The 14145-nt window shown below is 44.2% G+C and overlaps 1 protein-coding gene across 15 annotated transcripts in view; it reads right to left on the bottom strand.

Moving 5' to 3' along the window:
* The window catches only part of LOC125640550 (cohesin subunit SA-2), a 93482-nt gene that overhangs the window by 20238 nt on the left and 59099 nt on the right, over positions 1 to 14145 (bottom strand). For all 15 annotated transcript variants that reach the window (XM_048859223.2, XM_075130965.1, XM_075130973.1 and 12 more), the window contains 8 exons: positions 10320 to 10431; positions 9538 to 9649; positions 7996 to 8099; positions 7401 to 7493; positions 7227 to 7316; positions 4855 to 5058; positions 3300 to 3376; positions 557 to 644 (listed from right to left, as the gene is read on the bottom strand). In XM_048859223.2, coding sequence (XP_048715180.2) covers positions 557 to 644; positions 3300 to 3376; positions 4855 to 5058; positions 7227 to 7316; positions 7401 to 7493; positions 7996 to 8099; positions 9538 to 9649; positions 10320 to 10431 — 880 coding nt within the window. The remainder of the gene's footprint in view (positions 1 to 556; positions 645 to 3299; positions 3377 to 4854; positions 5059 to 7226; positions 7317 to 7400; positions 7494 to 7995; positions 8100 to 9537; positions 9650 to 10319; positions 10432 to 14145) is intronic.

Raw genomic sequence — 14145 nt, 5'->3', positions numbered from 1 at the left:
TGGGTGGGGAAAAAAACAGACTGCAGTAATTTGTGGGAAAGCACTAAATCTCTTGTCAGTTTGTTATATATGGAATTTCAGCAATGTAAAGCAAGTTTTTCTTTCTTTTTTTTTTTTTTAAGGAAAGGTTTCAATACTTAAATTTAAGCGAGGGATAGAAAGAGATTTGGTGTCTATTATAACAGGAGTTAAAGTATTGTTTTTACATGGTTTAAGCAAGATTTGTTTTATACTTTTAGTGGTAAAAATTGTGTCTGAATTCTGTTTATATATACACAATATATTAACCGACCATTTTCTTTTGTGTTGCTGTTGGGGGTTTATTTTAGTAGCATGGAGGAGTCTCTCTCTCTTGCAGGATTTGTGGGATCTAAGGCTTTTGATGGAGGGAGCAGGATAAAAATGTGGGAGTCGGCAAAAGTGGGTATTGTGGGGTGGGACAGGAACAGGATTAAAAAATAGTCCCATGCAGGGCTCTAGTGTGAAGTTCAGTTAATGTTTGTAAAGTACTTTGATAGGCTAAATGCTTTATTAGTGCTCAGTACCATCAATTTACCTGAACAGGTAAACTCCCATACTCCATCTCAAAAACCAGCAGCTTTGAAGTCTTCCCATAGAGATTCCATTTGGTGAGATTGTGAGCACTGCCAGTCAAAAAGGAAATGAAATACCACACTAAAATAATCATAAAGAGAAGAGATAAAACAGAGGTGGGCAAACTATGGCCCGCGGACCATATCTGGCTTGCGGGACCGTCCTGCCCGGCCCCTGAGCTCCTGGCCCAGGAGGCTAGCCCCCGGCCCCTTCACTGCTGTTCTCCCTCCCGCACAGCTTCAGCTCGCCACGCCTCCGGTGCAATGCTCTGGGCAGTGGGGCTGCGAGCTCTTGCCGAGCAGCACAGCTGCAGAGCCACAGCCCGACCCGGTGCTCTGTGCTGCACGGTGGCGTGGCTGGCTCCAGCTGGGCGGCGCGGCTGCCTGTCCTGGTGCTCTGGGCGGCGCAGCTGTAGCACTGCCAGCCACTGGTGCTTCAGGCAGCCCGGTAAGGGGGCAGGGAGCGGAGCAGGGATTGGATAGGGGGTAGGGGAGTTTGGGGTCGTGGTCGGGGGGCAGGGCTGTGATAGGGGTTGGGACAGTTAGAGGGCAGGGAACAGGGGGGTTGAATGGGGGCAGTCAGGAAGGAGGGGGGGTTGGATGGGGTGGCAGGGGGCAGTCAGGGGCAGGGATTCCGGGGTTGGTCACAGAGAAGGAGTGGTTGGATGGGGCAGGAGTCCCAGGGGACAGTCAGGAATGAGAGGAGGGGTTGGATGGGGCGGCAGGGGGAAGTCAGGGGCAGAGGGTCTGGGGGCGGTCAGGGGACAGGGAAGGGTGGACGGGGCAGGGGTCCCAGGGGGGCTGTCAGGGGGCGAGAAGCAGGGGGGGTTGGGTAGGGGGTAGGGGCCAGGCCTCGCCTGGCTGTCTGGGCAGGAATTGGTCCTCCATGCAATTTCGGAAACCCGATGTGGCCCTTGGGCCAAAAAGTTTGCCCGCCCCTGAGATAAAAGCTACTGTTTTTAACAATCCCATTTCTCCCTACATGCAACCTGTTCCTAAATAATCACAGCTACCAAAGAGATTATGCTTTTATTTGGTGAAGAGAGCTGATTACCTTCACAGTGATACCTAAATTTATTAAGGGAAGTAAGAAAAATCTCACCACAAGTATAAAAAGTAAAATGTATCCTCTTTTTGCCAGCACCTAATGGATAACAAGGACTTTCAGTGAAAACTAACTGACAGACACTGCACACAAAATTTAAACCAGTTTTGCATGTGCTGGATCCGTTTGTGCTCTATGATCCACAGGATTAATTGGAAATAAACTACCTCCATCTATACCGACTCTATGTTGGCAGGTAAAGCACAAGGATCTTCCTACAGTTTGACGACAAATGTTAAAGCTGGTCATGATTTGTTTCCTCTACAATGAAACCTGCCAGGAAGAGATGCCTGAAATCTTCCAGTATAGATAGGAAAAGGGAAATACAGTTTAGTATGGCCTAATATTAATTATAGCCTTTGGCCTATTGTTTCAGTAGTTATCACTGAGTCTTGTTCCTGCTACAAAAAATGCAACTTGTGTGAGCCAAAGGAATGGGAATATGCAGAAGGAAACTGAATTTCTACACTTTTCCTACACAAACCAGGAATGCTCTCTCCAAACACTCATCCAGTAGAAGCTCAGAGTTACGAACTGACCAGTCAACCACACACCTCATTTGGAACTGGAAGTACACAATCGGGCAGCAGCAGAGACAAAAACCAAAACGCAAATACAGTACAGTTCTGTGTTAAACATAAACTACTAAAAAAATAAAGGGAAAGCAGCTTTCTTCTTCTGCATAGCAAAGTTTCAAAGCTGTATTAAATCAATGTTCAGTTGTAAACTTGTGAAAGAACCACCATAACGTTTTGTTCAGAGTTACGAACATTTCAGAGTTATGAACAACCTCCATTCCCAAGGTGTTCGTAAGTCTGAGGTTCTACTGTACTTCCCAAAAGAGATCTCAGGCTTCATGCCTGAAATAGTATTTGGAGCAACAGGGAATCTCAGCAATGCAAGATGAAGGGAAAGCTACTCCTAACCCATGGCCCAATTCTGCCACACTCACTTGGTGAGGAGTCTCAATAAAGTCATTGGTAAGACCCTACTCAAGGTGAGTAAGGGGTGCAGAATTGGGCCACTAGTGAGCAAGCAAGAGCACTCTGCACTACATGAGAGCAGGGCTTCAGAGACTTGCTCTTTTAGAGTTGGAGACCAGACAAATTAGAGTTAACATATTGTGCCTGCTATCAAACATAGTGCTCTTACCCTCCACGCTGAATGCCAGTCTCGACACTAAGGTGGCTCAAATGGTATCCAGCTAAGAGGGAGGATACAGAAAAAGCCCAAAGGAAAGGGCCTACAGGCAGACAGTGACATCCCAATCCCATAAGCAGCCCACTTACAGACCTCTGATTGACTTAATCACTGCCACTCAAGCCTTGCTAGTAAATTCAAAAAGAATTCTCTGCTCAGAGAGCCTGCCAACATTTAGGAGAGTCTAGAAACTGACAGGAAAAAGTACTTGTGATAAAAGGAATTCCACCTGACCATTCTATGCACAAACATCACACTTCGTGACTATTTTGATTCTTTTATGTAAGCTTGATTAGCCAGCCAACCAACAGCAATTCCTGCTTTTATAGCAGCTCGGTGAGGTTACAGTGTGCTAACAGTATAGGAGAGGAAGGCAGTAATCATGTAAACAAACATCTCACTTATGAAAAGCTGTTATTCTTCTCAAAGTGGTATATATTCGGCAAATTCCTTCTTCATCTGTGCAAAGACCTTCTCCCTAAATCACATGAGTTAGGAAAGAGAACAGAATGAACAGAGGTGTTGTGGGCCAGCTGCTAGCTCCTCTACTAACCACGGGCTTGAATTAGACTTCGTCTCAGTTTCAGGAATCATTTGCCCTTCCACTATGTTCCCTAGACCCCTCTCTAAGATAAAGAATAATGTACACGGGCTGGGACAAAGTTATATGTCTGGGAAATGCCATGCTGCTACTCTCGCATTATAACATCCTCATAACTGAACACCCCACAGCTGCCACTAGTGTCTTGGTAATTAAAACTACAAAGCAGTCTACTGCAGACGTTCTCACATTGTGGTGTGTGGTCACTGTTGACCCATCAAGCACCTGCTAGTGGTCTGCAGAGAGCTAGCTGCTCACATGGTGCTGGCTCTCCTTGTTTTCAGCTGCCAAGTCACAAAGACAGCTAAAAATACATTAAATACTTTCCTAATATTACTTTCCCATATAAGCAATTGCTGTAGTTTCCACAAGGATACAACAGAATGGCAAATGGCAAAGGAGGTACTCCTTCCAATCAAGAATTACAAGAGAAGGGTTCCATGAGACAACCTCTTTATTTAGCTGTGGTCCACACTACACAAGTGTTCAAGAATCCCAGTTGACCTCTTCTAAGCTTATTTCTAATTAAAAAAATACTCACGCGTTGGAATAGATGTCTATTTAAACTACCAAAATAAATCCAATGTGATTTTTTTGGCCTGACACATTTACAGTATCCCAGCACCCAATAAAAATCCACTTGTCTGAACTCCCATACTATGGCATGACACCTGTTAGCGATGGCACAGTTCATCAGCTACAGGCTCCTGTTGTTGAAATCAGCCAGCAAGCTATTCATATCTCCACCGGCTGTTTCTGCTTTTGAGAACTACTGAAAAACTTGGAGAGAGATTCAGCAGTCCTCCTTCCAAAAAGCAAAAGCTACTTTCAAGTCACAAAAGCTACTTTAATGTGACCTAATAGTACCTACAGAATTATCTTTAAAAAAAACCTCTTCAAACAGCAGCAAAGTTATAAAGAGCTTTTTGATTACTGCCAATATGTACAAATGTAGAATTATACCTCCTCTAAAATACTCTATATCTAACAGATCATTTGTGCTTAGACGGGCATTTTCAAATAGCAGCATTAGCCCTCTGCAGCTCAGTGCTAGAATATCCATTGGTGCTCTGGCCATAAGAATCCACATGATAGTGCATGCCCAGAAATCCCATTCCCTAGTGCCATAAACTACACCATCCCTTCTCTTCCCCTTCTTCCTGCCTGAATACAATTTTCACTCCTTTAAAATGTAAACAGACAGCCCTTTCAGAGTATTCAGACTACCTCTGTAAGCTTTGCTCTCCCCAAGCAAAGAAAAACCAGTATATTACCAGTCTTAACATCTCTCCCTTGTATTTATTTCATTTTGATCCTGAAATGTTTCATGTATTTCTACTTCCAGTCACACGCACCTCGTGCCAAGAGTCAGCCAGCAGCTCATTAAGTTTGTCCACCAACTCGTCTATCAGCTGAGTTCTGGCAAGATCCGCCCTCCTGTGGATGGCCAGTTCTTCATTGCAGAAGACATAATACGTCCTGGAGCAAGCCTCGAGGACATCCATGTCAGAGTGTTCAGCTACAATATCTTTCACCACTCTCAGCAAAGCATCCAAGTGCTGCAAGTTATCATGATGATACAGTCAAGTCAAAGTTATGCCTATTTATGTTTATTCCTTTTTACTTTACACAACTGAAAACAAAATAAATGCCCGTTTGGGGAGGACAGGCAGGGATTACAGGACAAGATTTTGTTTGTTGCTGGAGTTCTCATAACAGACCTGTCACATAAGAATGGTTATACTGAGGGCATGGCTGCACTCCCGCGGCAGCGCTTTGAAGTGCGAGTGTGGTCGCACGAGTGCTGGGAGAGAGGTCTCCCAGCTCTTCTGGTAATCCACCTCCACGAGGGGATTAACTCCAAGTGCTAGGAGCCTGTCTACACTAGCGCTTTAAAGCACTCAGATTTGCTGCGCTCAGGGGGTGATTTTTCACACCCCTGAGCCAGCAAGTTAGAGCACTGTAAAATGCAAGGGTCCAACAAGCCCTTAGTCAGACCAATGGTCCATCTAGCCCAATGTCCTGTCTTCCAACAGGGGCCAGTGCCAGATGCTTCAGAGGGAATGAAAAGAACAGAGCAATTATTCAGCAATCCATCCCGTCATCCAGTCCAGCTTCTGGCCATCAGAGGTTTAGGGACACCCAGAGCATGGGGTTGCGTCCCTGACCATCTTGGCTAACAGCGAACAATTGACTATTCCTTCCTGACCTTATCTAAGGCTTTTTTTTTTAACCTAATTATACATTTGGCCTTCACAACATCCCCTGGCCACAAGTTCCACGGGGTGACTGTATTGTACGAAGAAGCATTCCTTATGTTTGTTTTAAACCTGCGGCCTAGTAGTTTCATGAAGTAACTCCCGATGCTTGTGTTATGTGAAGGTGTAAACAACACTCCATATTCATTTTCTCCACACCAGTCAAGATTTTATAGACCATTATTATATCCCACCTCCCCCATGTCATATCTTTTCTAAGATAGACAGTCCCAGTCTTGTTAATCTCTCCTCATATGGAAGCTGTTCTATACCCCTAATCATTTTTGTTGCTTTTCTCTATACTTTTTCCAATTCTAATACGTTTCTTTTGAGATGGGGTGACCAGAACTGCATACAGTATTAAAGATATGAGTGTGTCCTGGATCTATATAGTGTAATTATGGTATTTTCTGTCTTATTTTCTATCCCTTTCATTCCCCTAACATTCCATTAGCTTTGTTGACTTTGGCTGCACACTGAGCAGATGTTTTCAAAGAACTATCCACAATGACTCCAAGATCTCTTTCTTGAGTGGTGACGGCTAATTTAGACCCCATCATTTTGTACGTATACTTGTATAGCTTAACATCTTCCTAAAACCTTCATTATTTATTTCAGCCCCAAGTCTAGCAATACACATGACTCTAAATAATAATAGTAGAAGAGACTGAGGGGGAAAAGGACAAAGAAAGGGCCCTCTGGACACAAGGCTGCCTGTTGCAGTAACAAAGATGAAGCATGTTTCAGAGCTCCCATCATTCTGTGGTAGGCTTATTCCCATGAGTGGGTCACTGACAGTATTGTTTGTTATACAAACATTTCTGCCATACTGCTACTGCTTTATGGCCCCCCCCCCAGCTAATTTTTTGTGGTGGAAGTACATGGATGTGATTTTTCCCTTGCCTTGTTATGGATATTTACAGGGGGTTAATTTGAGCAATCCACTCCACTTACGTATGGGCTTTGCTATTTCAAGGATTTCATCCTTCCATTCCTGAATTCCCCTCTTCCACATACAGATATACTATCCCCATTCTTCTCTTTACAGTTACTACCCTCCCTCAGCAGCTGATAAGGGAGACAGTCTCCAATGAGAATGCAACCTCGTTCTGCAGTAAGCTGCTGGGAGATGCCAACTTGGATACATGCTGTAACTCCCCCTCCTTTCCACCCAACAAGAGGTCAAGAAGCAAGAAGAATTAGTTCATTCCCAAAGCTGGGCCTCCTGCACGAAGCCATAAATCATTATCTACCAGGGCCTTAGGCCAACCTTGCTAAATCCATACAGACAAATGTTAAAGCATTTCCCTGGTGGCCTCAGTTCAAATATGAAGGGTTTCAACAGGGTATAATTATTTCTTCATGTCCCAACAGTCTCCTGGCTGTAACAAGGTCTCACTACTCCCTGTAAATTGTCTCATAAATTTGTTATATTTCACGCACACCCAACTGCCCCAATTCCTATTCACCTTCTCCAGACGTCCAGTACTGTAAACATCTAAATCATAATACTGGGGAATTTGCAGGAGGTTCGCCACTTTTTCAGCATCTGCTGAATACTGCAGAGGAAAACAGGATATGAGTGTGCTGCAGGAATTTTAATGAAATATTTAACATGCGCTCATGGAACAGCTGCTAGTTACCTTTGCCAAGAGCTGAGGAAGCACCACAATAAAGTGCTCAGTAATTTTGGTACAATCTTCCAATTGTATTTTCTTCTCTTTCGCTGACAGGATCTACAGACAAAAGCATTCTGCTTCAATTATAAAATACTCTTGGAGTTGATTGGAATTTTACACCTATCCCAAGGTTAACTTTGCATATTAATATACCTTTAACTAACATAAACCACCTGGCTGAGGCAAAGATTTTTTCCCCCCATGGGATTTCTCCCCCCCCCTTTTTTTTAATAAAATTCTTGAGCGAGTGTTGAACAACTAGAGTGCTGTTTGGATGCAGGGTGCTTTATAACGACATCTACTGATAGATAAAATGGTCAGTGTGTGTCATTAACATGCTTCCACGGTGCTGAGCTTCCTCTAAAGCTCATCTCATTCAATATCCACCGATAAGATGTTTTGTCTGATGGTCAGAAGGCATTGAGCTTGTCTTGTAAAAACAATGCTGCTCTCTTTCTGCTGATGTACCTGTGGCTAGGAAAGGGCTTTTGGCAGAGCACGTAGGGAGGACAAATTTGATTGCAACGTAAATAAATATATTAGAATAAAACCCACTGACCTTCTTGGCTGCTCCTCTGCCCACAGGAGGGTGACCTTCAGCAGCTTCTCGAACGGTCGCTAAGATTATTTCAATGAGGGCACTTTCCTGGGCATCACTCAGTGCTGTAAGAAAATCATCGTTTCTTCAGTGTCTCACAAAAGAAAAGTGAAGATGCAGGAATGGCTAATGAGGAAAGTCTACTCATTTCTCAAAACAACTTTGAGAGGGGGAGAGAGAGAGATACTGCTAAAAAACTGCTGAAAATTTGCTAAGTCCAACCTGACTGTGAACTGAATTATTCTCTGTTACACACAGTGAAAAAAGCAAAAAAGTTGGATGGCTCTATTTCTTCTATGGCACCTTTGGGAGTTAGGTACCTAAAAATATCTTTAAAAATCTAGACCTATATGCTTTGATCCCACAGCAAAGAACTACCTCTAGTTTATTCTGCCACAATAAACAGTGTTCAAGGCGTTTTCTACATAAAACTAAACCCTCTAAAATATCTGATTTCTGAAAATGGCATTAAATTCAACTCAGCCTCTTCCTTTACAGTGGTGAACATCAGCTCCACACTACTCTGTTTCAATGAGATAGGTGCATTTAGGTTCCTTAACTCAGCCATGAAAACAAATATGGCCCTTGAAATGTAAAAGGTAAATTAAGATTTCTGAATACAAAGGAACCTTCATGTAGCGAAGTCTTTTTTCTTCTCACCTTATAGTGAAGTTATTCTGTGTGATTCACTACAACCACAGCTACAATACATACATTGTGATTCACAGAAACTATTTGGAATTTTTAATTTACTTTAGAATAAAATACATTTTACTATGTTTATTATAAGTGGATCCCACTGCATTTGCCAAATAAAGCAACGGGTTCAGTGTCGCAGAAATGACTTTCCCCAGAAAAGAACAGGCCAAATTCAGACCTAACTCCAATGAAATTTCATTCTCTTCCACCAGACCTGAGGCTCATCTTCTCATGAACTTTTAGCTCAATGTGACTCTAGAACCACATATAGCTTCACAGGGCCCTATATGTGCCTCTTCTGCAATCCAGGGATCAGACTGGAGATTCTCTCTTCCAACAAGTAGAGAGCCATTCACCACAGTGCTCCCAAAGCTGCCTGAACCTTCACAAGGTTCACACCTGACTACTGAGGCGGAAATAGTACGGAACAAACACACTGCGACCCTTGGAATCCCTTCTTCAGCCTCTAAGTAGCCGAGAGAGAGAAGAAACATTCTTCACCCTCTGCCCCCCAGCAGGCAGCAAGGAAGGAGGGAGAAAGAAGATAGGAGGGAGGAGTCACTGAGAGGCATAAATATTCAGGGCTTAAGTGTTGGATAGTGTTTCACAAGGTTTTCGTAGGAATACTGCATCAATATTTGAGGGCACTGAGCCATGGCAGGACACAGAGTCAAAACTGTTTTGTGGCTCTATGCAACCAAGAGGCTCTTCAAGTGACCCCGCTATAGTTCAAGGTGAAGGAAGTTTCTTCTAGTAAATAAAACAAGATCAATTTGGGTAACACTAAGGTTTTAGCTCACCTACCTTCTTCTTCAGCAGCTTCCAATAAGAGAGTGGTCATACACTCCCAGTCCTTCAGCAAACTGCCTGTCCAATCCCACAGGCTGTCTACAAGGTACGTGACGTGTTTATGTAGCTAGAGATTAAAAACATAAGCCTAGAGGATCAAATGTTTACTGAAATGTGAATACAGCTTATTACATATTTTCCCCCCCTTTCTCTCATTGTAAAACCGTATTTTTTTCAATGTGTGTATTTTTTTACTAGATCCAAACTAAATAATAATTCTTCAGTTTGATACATGGGCAACAGCATAAGAGAAAAAGAGTTACTTAAAGGACAGAAAAAAGATTTCCTAAAAAGACTAGTCTCCCCAAAGCTGTCCTGAATATCACTATTTGACTGCTGTTGGTAACACCTAAAATGCCCACTCCATTCAGGAGCTTGAAATGAGTTACATTTTAGTTGCTATCCCTGGCTGAGCAGTCCTAGTTTTTTCAGAAAGCCAGTCCCACACTACCTCTCTGCATTGATACAACTGTAGAATAAGAGGCGTAGTACAACCGAACGCACATGTACAGTTTTACTTTACTGAAGCTCATCCTAGAGTTGAGAAAGTATCGAGTTCCAAGATCAACAGTTCTGAGCATGCAACCAAAAAGACCTTTCAAAAGGAAGTCTCCTCCCCACTCACCTCACTTCTCCCTCCAACTTCCAGCAGCACCTCAGTACCAATTCTCAGCCAGCTGCCCTGGTTTGGAAGGGCTCCTCCCTCATCTGTCTATCACAATCTACATTTTCCTTACCTCACTCTCCAAGAAAAAAGTTATTAATTTTCTCATGTAGCAGGTATTAGCCCGAAACTTCCCTCTTCTTTTAGGTGGGACTTCCTCTTCAGTTCCCTGATAACTAAGCAGCCTGCCAATGGAAAAAAGAAGTCAGTCCAATTCTGCTGTGCACCTTTAGATTACTCAGCAAAGCAGCACAGATTCTGTCAGGATTTCAATCAGCTTTACTTCTTTCTTTTAAAATCTATTCATCCATTCAGCAAACATCAAATTCTACTGTCAGCTGGAAGGGGAGACACTAGATTATTTTTAGCTACAAGTTCGCTCTGTGAAAGCAGGGACTACCTGCAGCAGCTGATACTGGGGCCTTGCCAGTTGTCTGGGCAACATATATAGATTCCGTGGCAATGAGTACACCAAGTGTTAGGCATTTATTTATCCTGTAAAGGTGACCACTGTAATTTAGAGAAAATCATAAAAGAGAAATATCCTTCCTATAAAAATCTTACTGCCCAGCAACACTTCATAATATGGTACATCTAGTCTTCGAAAACCAAACCAGGCTCTTAGGGTATGTCTACACTGTAATGTAAGGCCAGAGTTAGTGGGACTCGAGTCAACTGACCTGTGTTAGAAAACTCAGGGCTTGAGCATCCACACTGGTTCTTAACCCTACGTTACAAATTTTCTAGCCCTTGCTCAAACCCGGGGCTCTGGCATCCACACTGCAGCATGCAGACCCAAGTCAAACCAATCATATCACAGATTCCCTAGCACAGCCTGCAAAGCAACACGCAGGAGACCCTTTTTCAATGGGTTCTTTTGCTTGCGCTTTCACTCCTGTGTCAGAAAACAGGCACAGCTTCCCCGAGGCGCTGGTGGACATTTCGGTGGCATTTTTTAACCCATCAAAGGAACCTCACAGAGCTTAAGATGGAGCAGAAGATGGCAGAGGAGGAGGAGTATCCAGACATGGAAGACTCACAGTGGCTGATGCTGCTCAGTACACTCAGAATAGCCGCTGAGGCCCCCTGTGTAGACCAGCACTTCTGGTGCAAGGCCACAAGAACAGACTGGGGGATCACATCATCATGCAGACCTGGGATGACCAGCAGTGGGTCCACAAGTTTCATATGAAGAAAGGCACATTCCTGGAGCTTTGTGAGCAGCTTGCCCTGACCTTCCAGCATAAAGACACTCATCTGAGGGCACCCATGCAGACCTAGAAGTGGGCTGCTATACCCATCTGTAAGCGGGGTATCCCAGACTGCTCAGGTCCATTGCCAGTCAGATTGGTGTTGGAAAGTCGACCATGGGTAAAGTGGTGGTAGAGGTTTCTGAGGCAATCAGTACCTCTATGAATGTGGTTGGGGGGAGGTGGGTGGGGATGGGGCTCACTGATTTGGGGTGTGGGAGAGTGTTCAGCAGTTGGGGAGGAGTGAGGGCTTGACTGCCCTGCAATGTACTTATGAATAACATGATTTATGAAATGGGGGGATGATTCACAGCATGGATTCACATAAGGAAATGACTGAAGTATGGATTGCTGTACCTAACTGTATAGAGGAATAGCATTTGCTTACTATTTCCTAACTGTTCCTGATCATGTGTTTAGTTTTATTATTTCAAAAACTGATTGTATGAAGAGATGCAGTGACCACAATAAACTTTCTTGATGATATAAAAAGCTTTATTTGTAAACATGTTAAAAACAGTACAACAATCACCCAGTGCCAGGCAGGCCAGCTGCTATTACAACACCCAATCACCAGTTACAAAAGAACTTTTCCAAAACAAAAACAAAAACAAAAACAGAGTGTAGCAAGAAGCGCAACCATGACAAAAACCCCTACTGCTGCATGTCACCTGGCCCCCCAATTCTCCTTTCCCTACTTTCCCCATTTTCTGTACACTTGGTGCCAGGGGAGGGAGATGGAGGTAACCACAGGAGAGTGGGGTAAACACGGAGGACTGCATGGGGTTTAGTTGCCTTGCCCAGCTGTTCCTGGGGCACAATTGCCTTGACCACCCCAACATGGAGTTTTCCAAACTGTTTCTGGCCTGAAGGTATGTTGCAGGTCATGGTGTGGGAGAGGCCGCAGGAGCTGGTAATCTTGCAACCATGATTGAGATGAGCCGATCAAAGAGTTTTCTGCTGAGCTCTGTCCTCCTCCTCCTCCCTTAGCCACCATTCCTGTTCCAGGAACTGCATAACAAGCACCTGCTCCTATGCTGAAACCCTGTCCTCAAGCTGTGTGGCCAGCCTCAGCCTTTCCTCCTGCCTCTCAGTATGCCTCTTCTCCAGTCTTACTTCCCTCTGCTTCTGGTACCGGACTTGTTTGTTGGTCCTCTCAAGAACTTCAACCATGACTTCTTCACAGAACCACTTCTGCGAAGGTACGCTGGGCCACGCTTCCTGCAATAAGGTTGAGCTGTGGAGGTACAGCAGCCGGCAGAGGTCGAGGGGCCTGCAACAGGCCAAGAAACAGAGGGTTACTGTCTCACATAGCTCAGTGGAGGAGTGCAGAAATAATTCTTGTGGAATTTCAAGGACATAAAATGTTACATTTAAAAAATGAACTGCAACATATTGTGAGAGTGATGCCTCAGTCCACAGAATCTCCCTGGACAAAGCCTGGTTAATCCCAGCTAAAGTAGTGCAGAGACAATGATAAATGAAAAATTCCAGCTGTTTTTGTTTTACCAAAATTGCATAACTGCTTGGGTTTGGCATGAGGGGAAGAGTTGGTCAGTGGCCTTGCTACAAAAGCTTTTTCTACCATTTCAGGCTTTCCACACTTTGGAGGACATAACCCAAGCTGCTGGTGGGAAACCTGCAGTGTATTCAGCCATAGTATTCAATCGTACAGTGACTGAACACACATCTATTGATGGAGTGGGCTAGTCAGCTACTGAGCCCTGGAAAATACGTTCTTCCCCAAAATGTGACTACCTACGTGGAGCTCCTGCTTCAGGAAACATCTGCAACTATCCACACCCGGGATTGAGTCAGAATTCATGAGAGAATCAACAGGATACTGCATTAGTTTTCACATGCTTGCGCTGTGTTACGGCTGCATGCAAAGATGCAGAACTCCACAACCAGCTTCTTCCCTGCCCCCGGCACATTTTTGGATAAAAATTCTAACTCTAGTCGTTCTTGGGAGAAATGCTTTTGTCACCTATTAACTCGCATGAGTTGCCTCTAACTGAAATGGACTAGATTTGGAAATGAACAGATTTCCCCAATCACATACACGGAGTTCACAGTAGACGGCTCCATAGACCATTGAGTGATTACAGAGCAGAAAACATAGTCACAGGAACATGATCCAAAACTTACCTGGCTCGGGCGACTTATGCCCCTTCCGTGTCTGCTGCAGGCTCGGCAGTGGGCTGTTCCTTGGAGAGGTACATCAAACAGCTCCTCTGAGCATGGACCCAGAATTTTCTGCTGATCCAAAGCCCGCTCCTGGACCAGTTTCAGCAACATAGTGATTTCATCATCCTCACTCAGTGCCTACTGGTGGCTCCCTCAGTCCTCAGGCTGGATTTTGGGGCCAGCTGGGCACCATCGCACCTGACCAGGTTACTGTGCACTACAGTTGGATCTGAACTGGGTGCAGTAGCCAGCACCCGGTCAAACTTCTCATAAGACAGACATGATGTTGGCGAAAGCATAGGATCATGCTCTTGCGATACGTGTTTTATACAACTTGGAACATACATTGGAAGAAGTGCTCTCCCTCCATTGCCTGATGTACAAGGCATATCATGATATTTCTTTGCAATTTCCACTTTCTCCCTCCACTCCAAAAAAAATTTTAGTGTGAACTTATTGCTC

Source organism: Caretta caretta, chromosome 1 (assembly GCF_965140235.1).
Source record: "Caretta caretta isolate rCarCar2 chromosome 1, rCarCar1.hap1, whole genome shotgun sequence".
In the NCBI taxonomy this organism is placed as follows: Eukaryota; Metazoa; Chordata; order Testudines; family Cheloniidae; genus Caretta; species Caretta caretta.
Note: the sequence above shows the minus strand (reverse complement) of the source record. Positions and strands in the feature narration are given on the sequence as shown.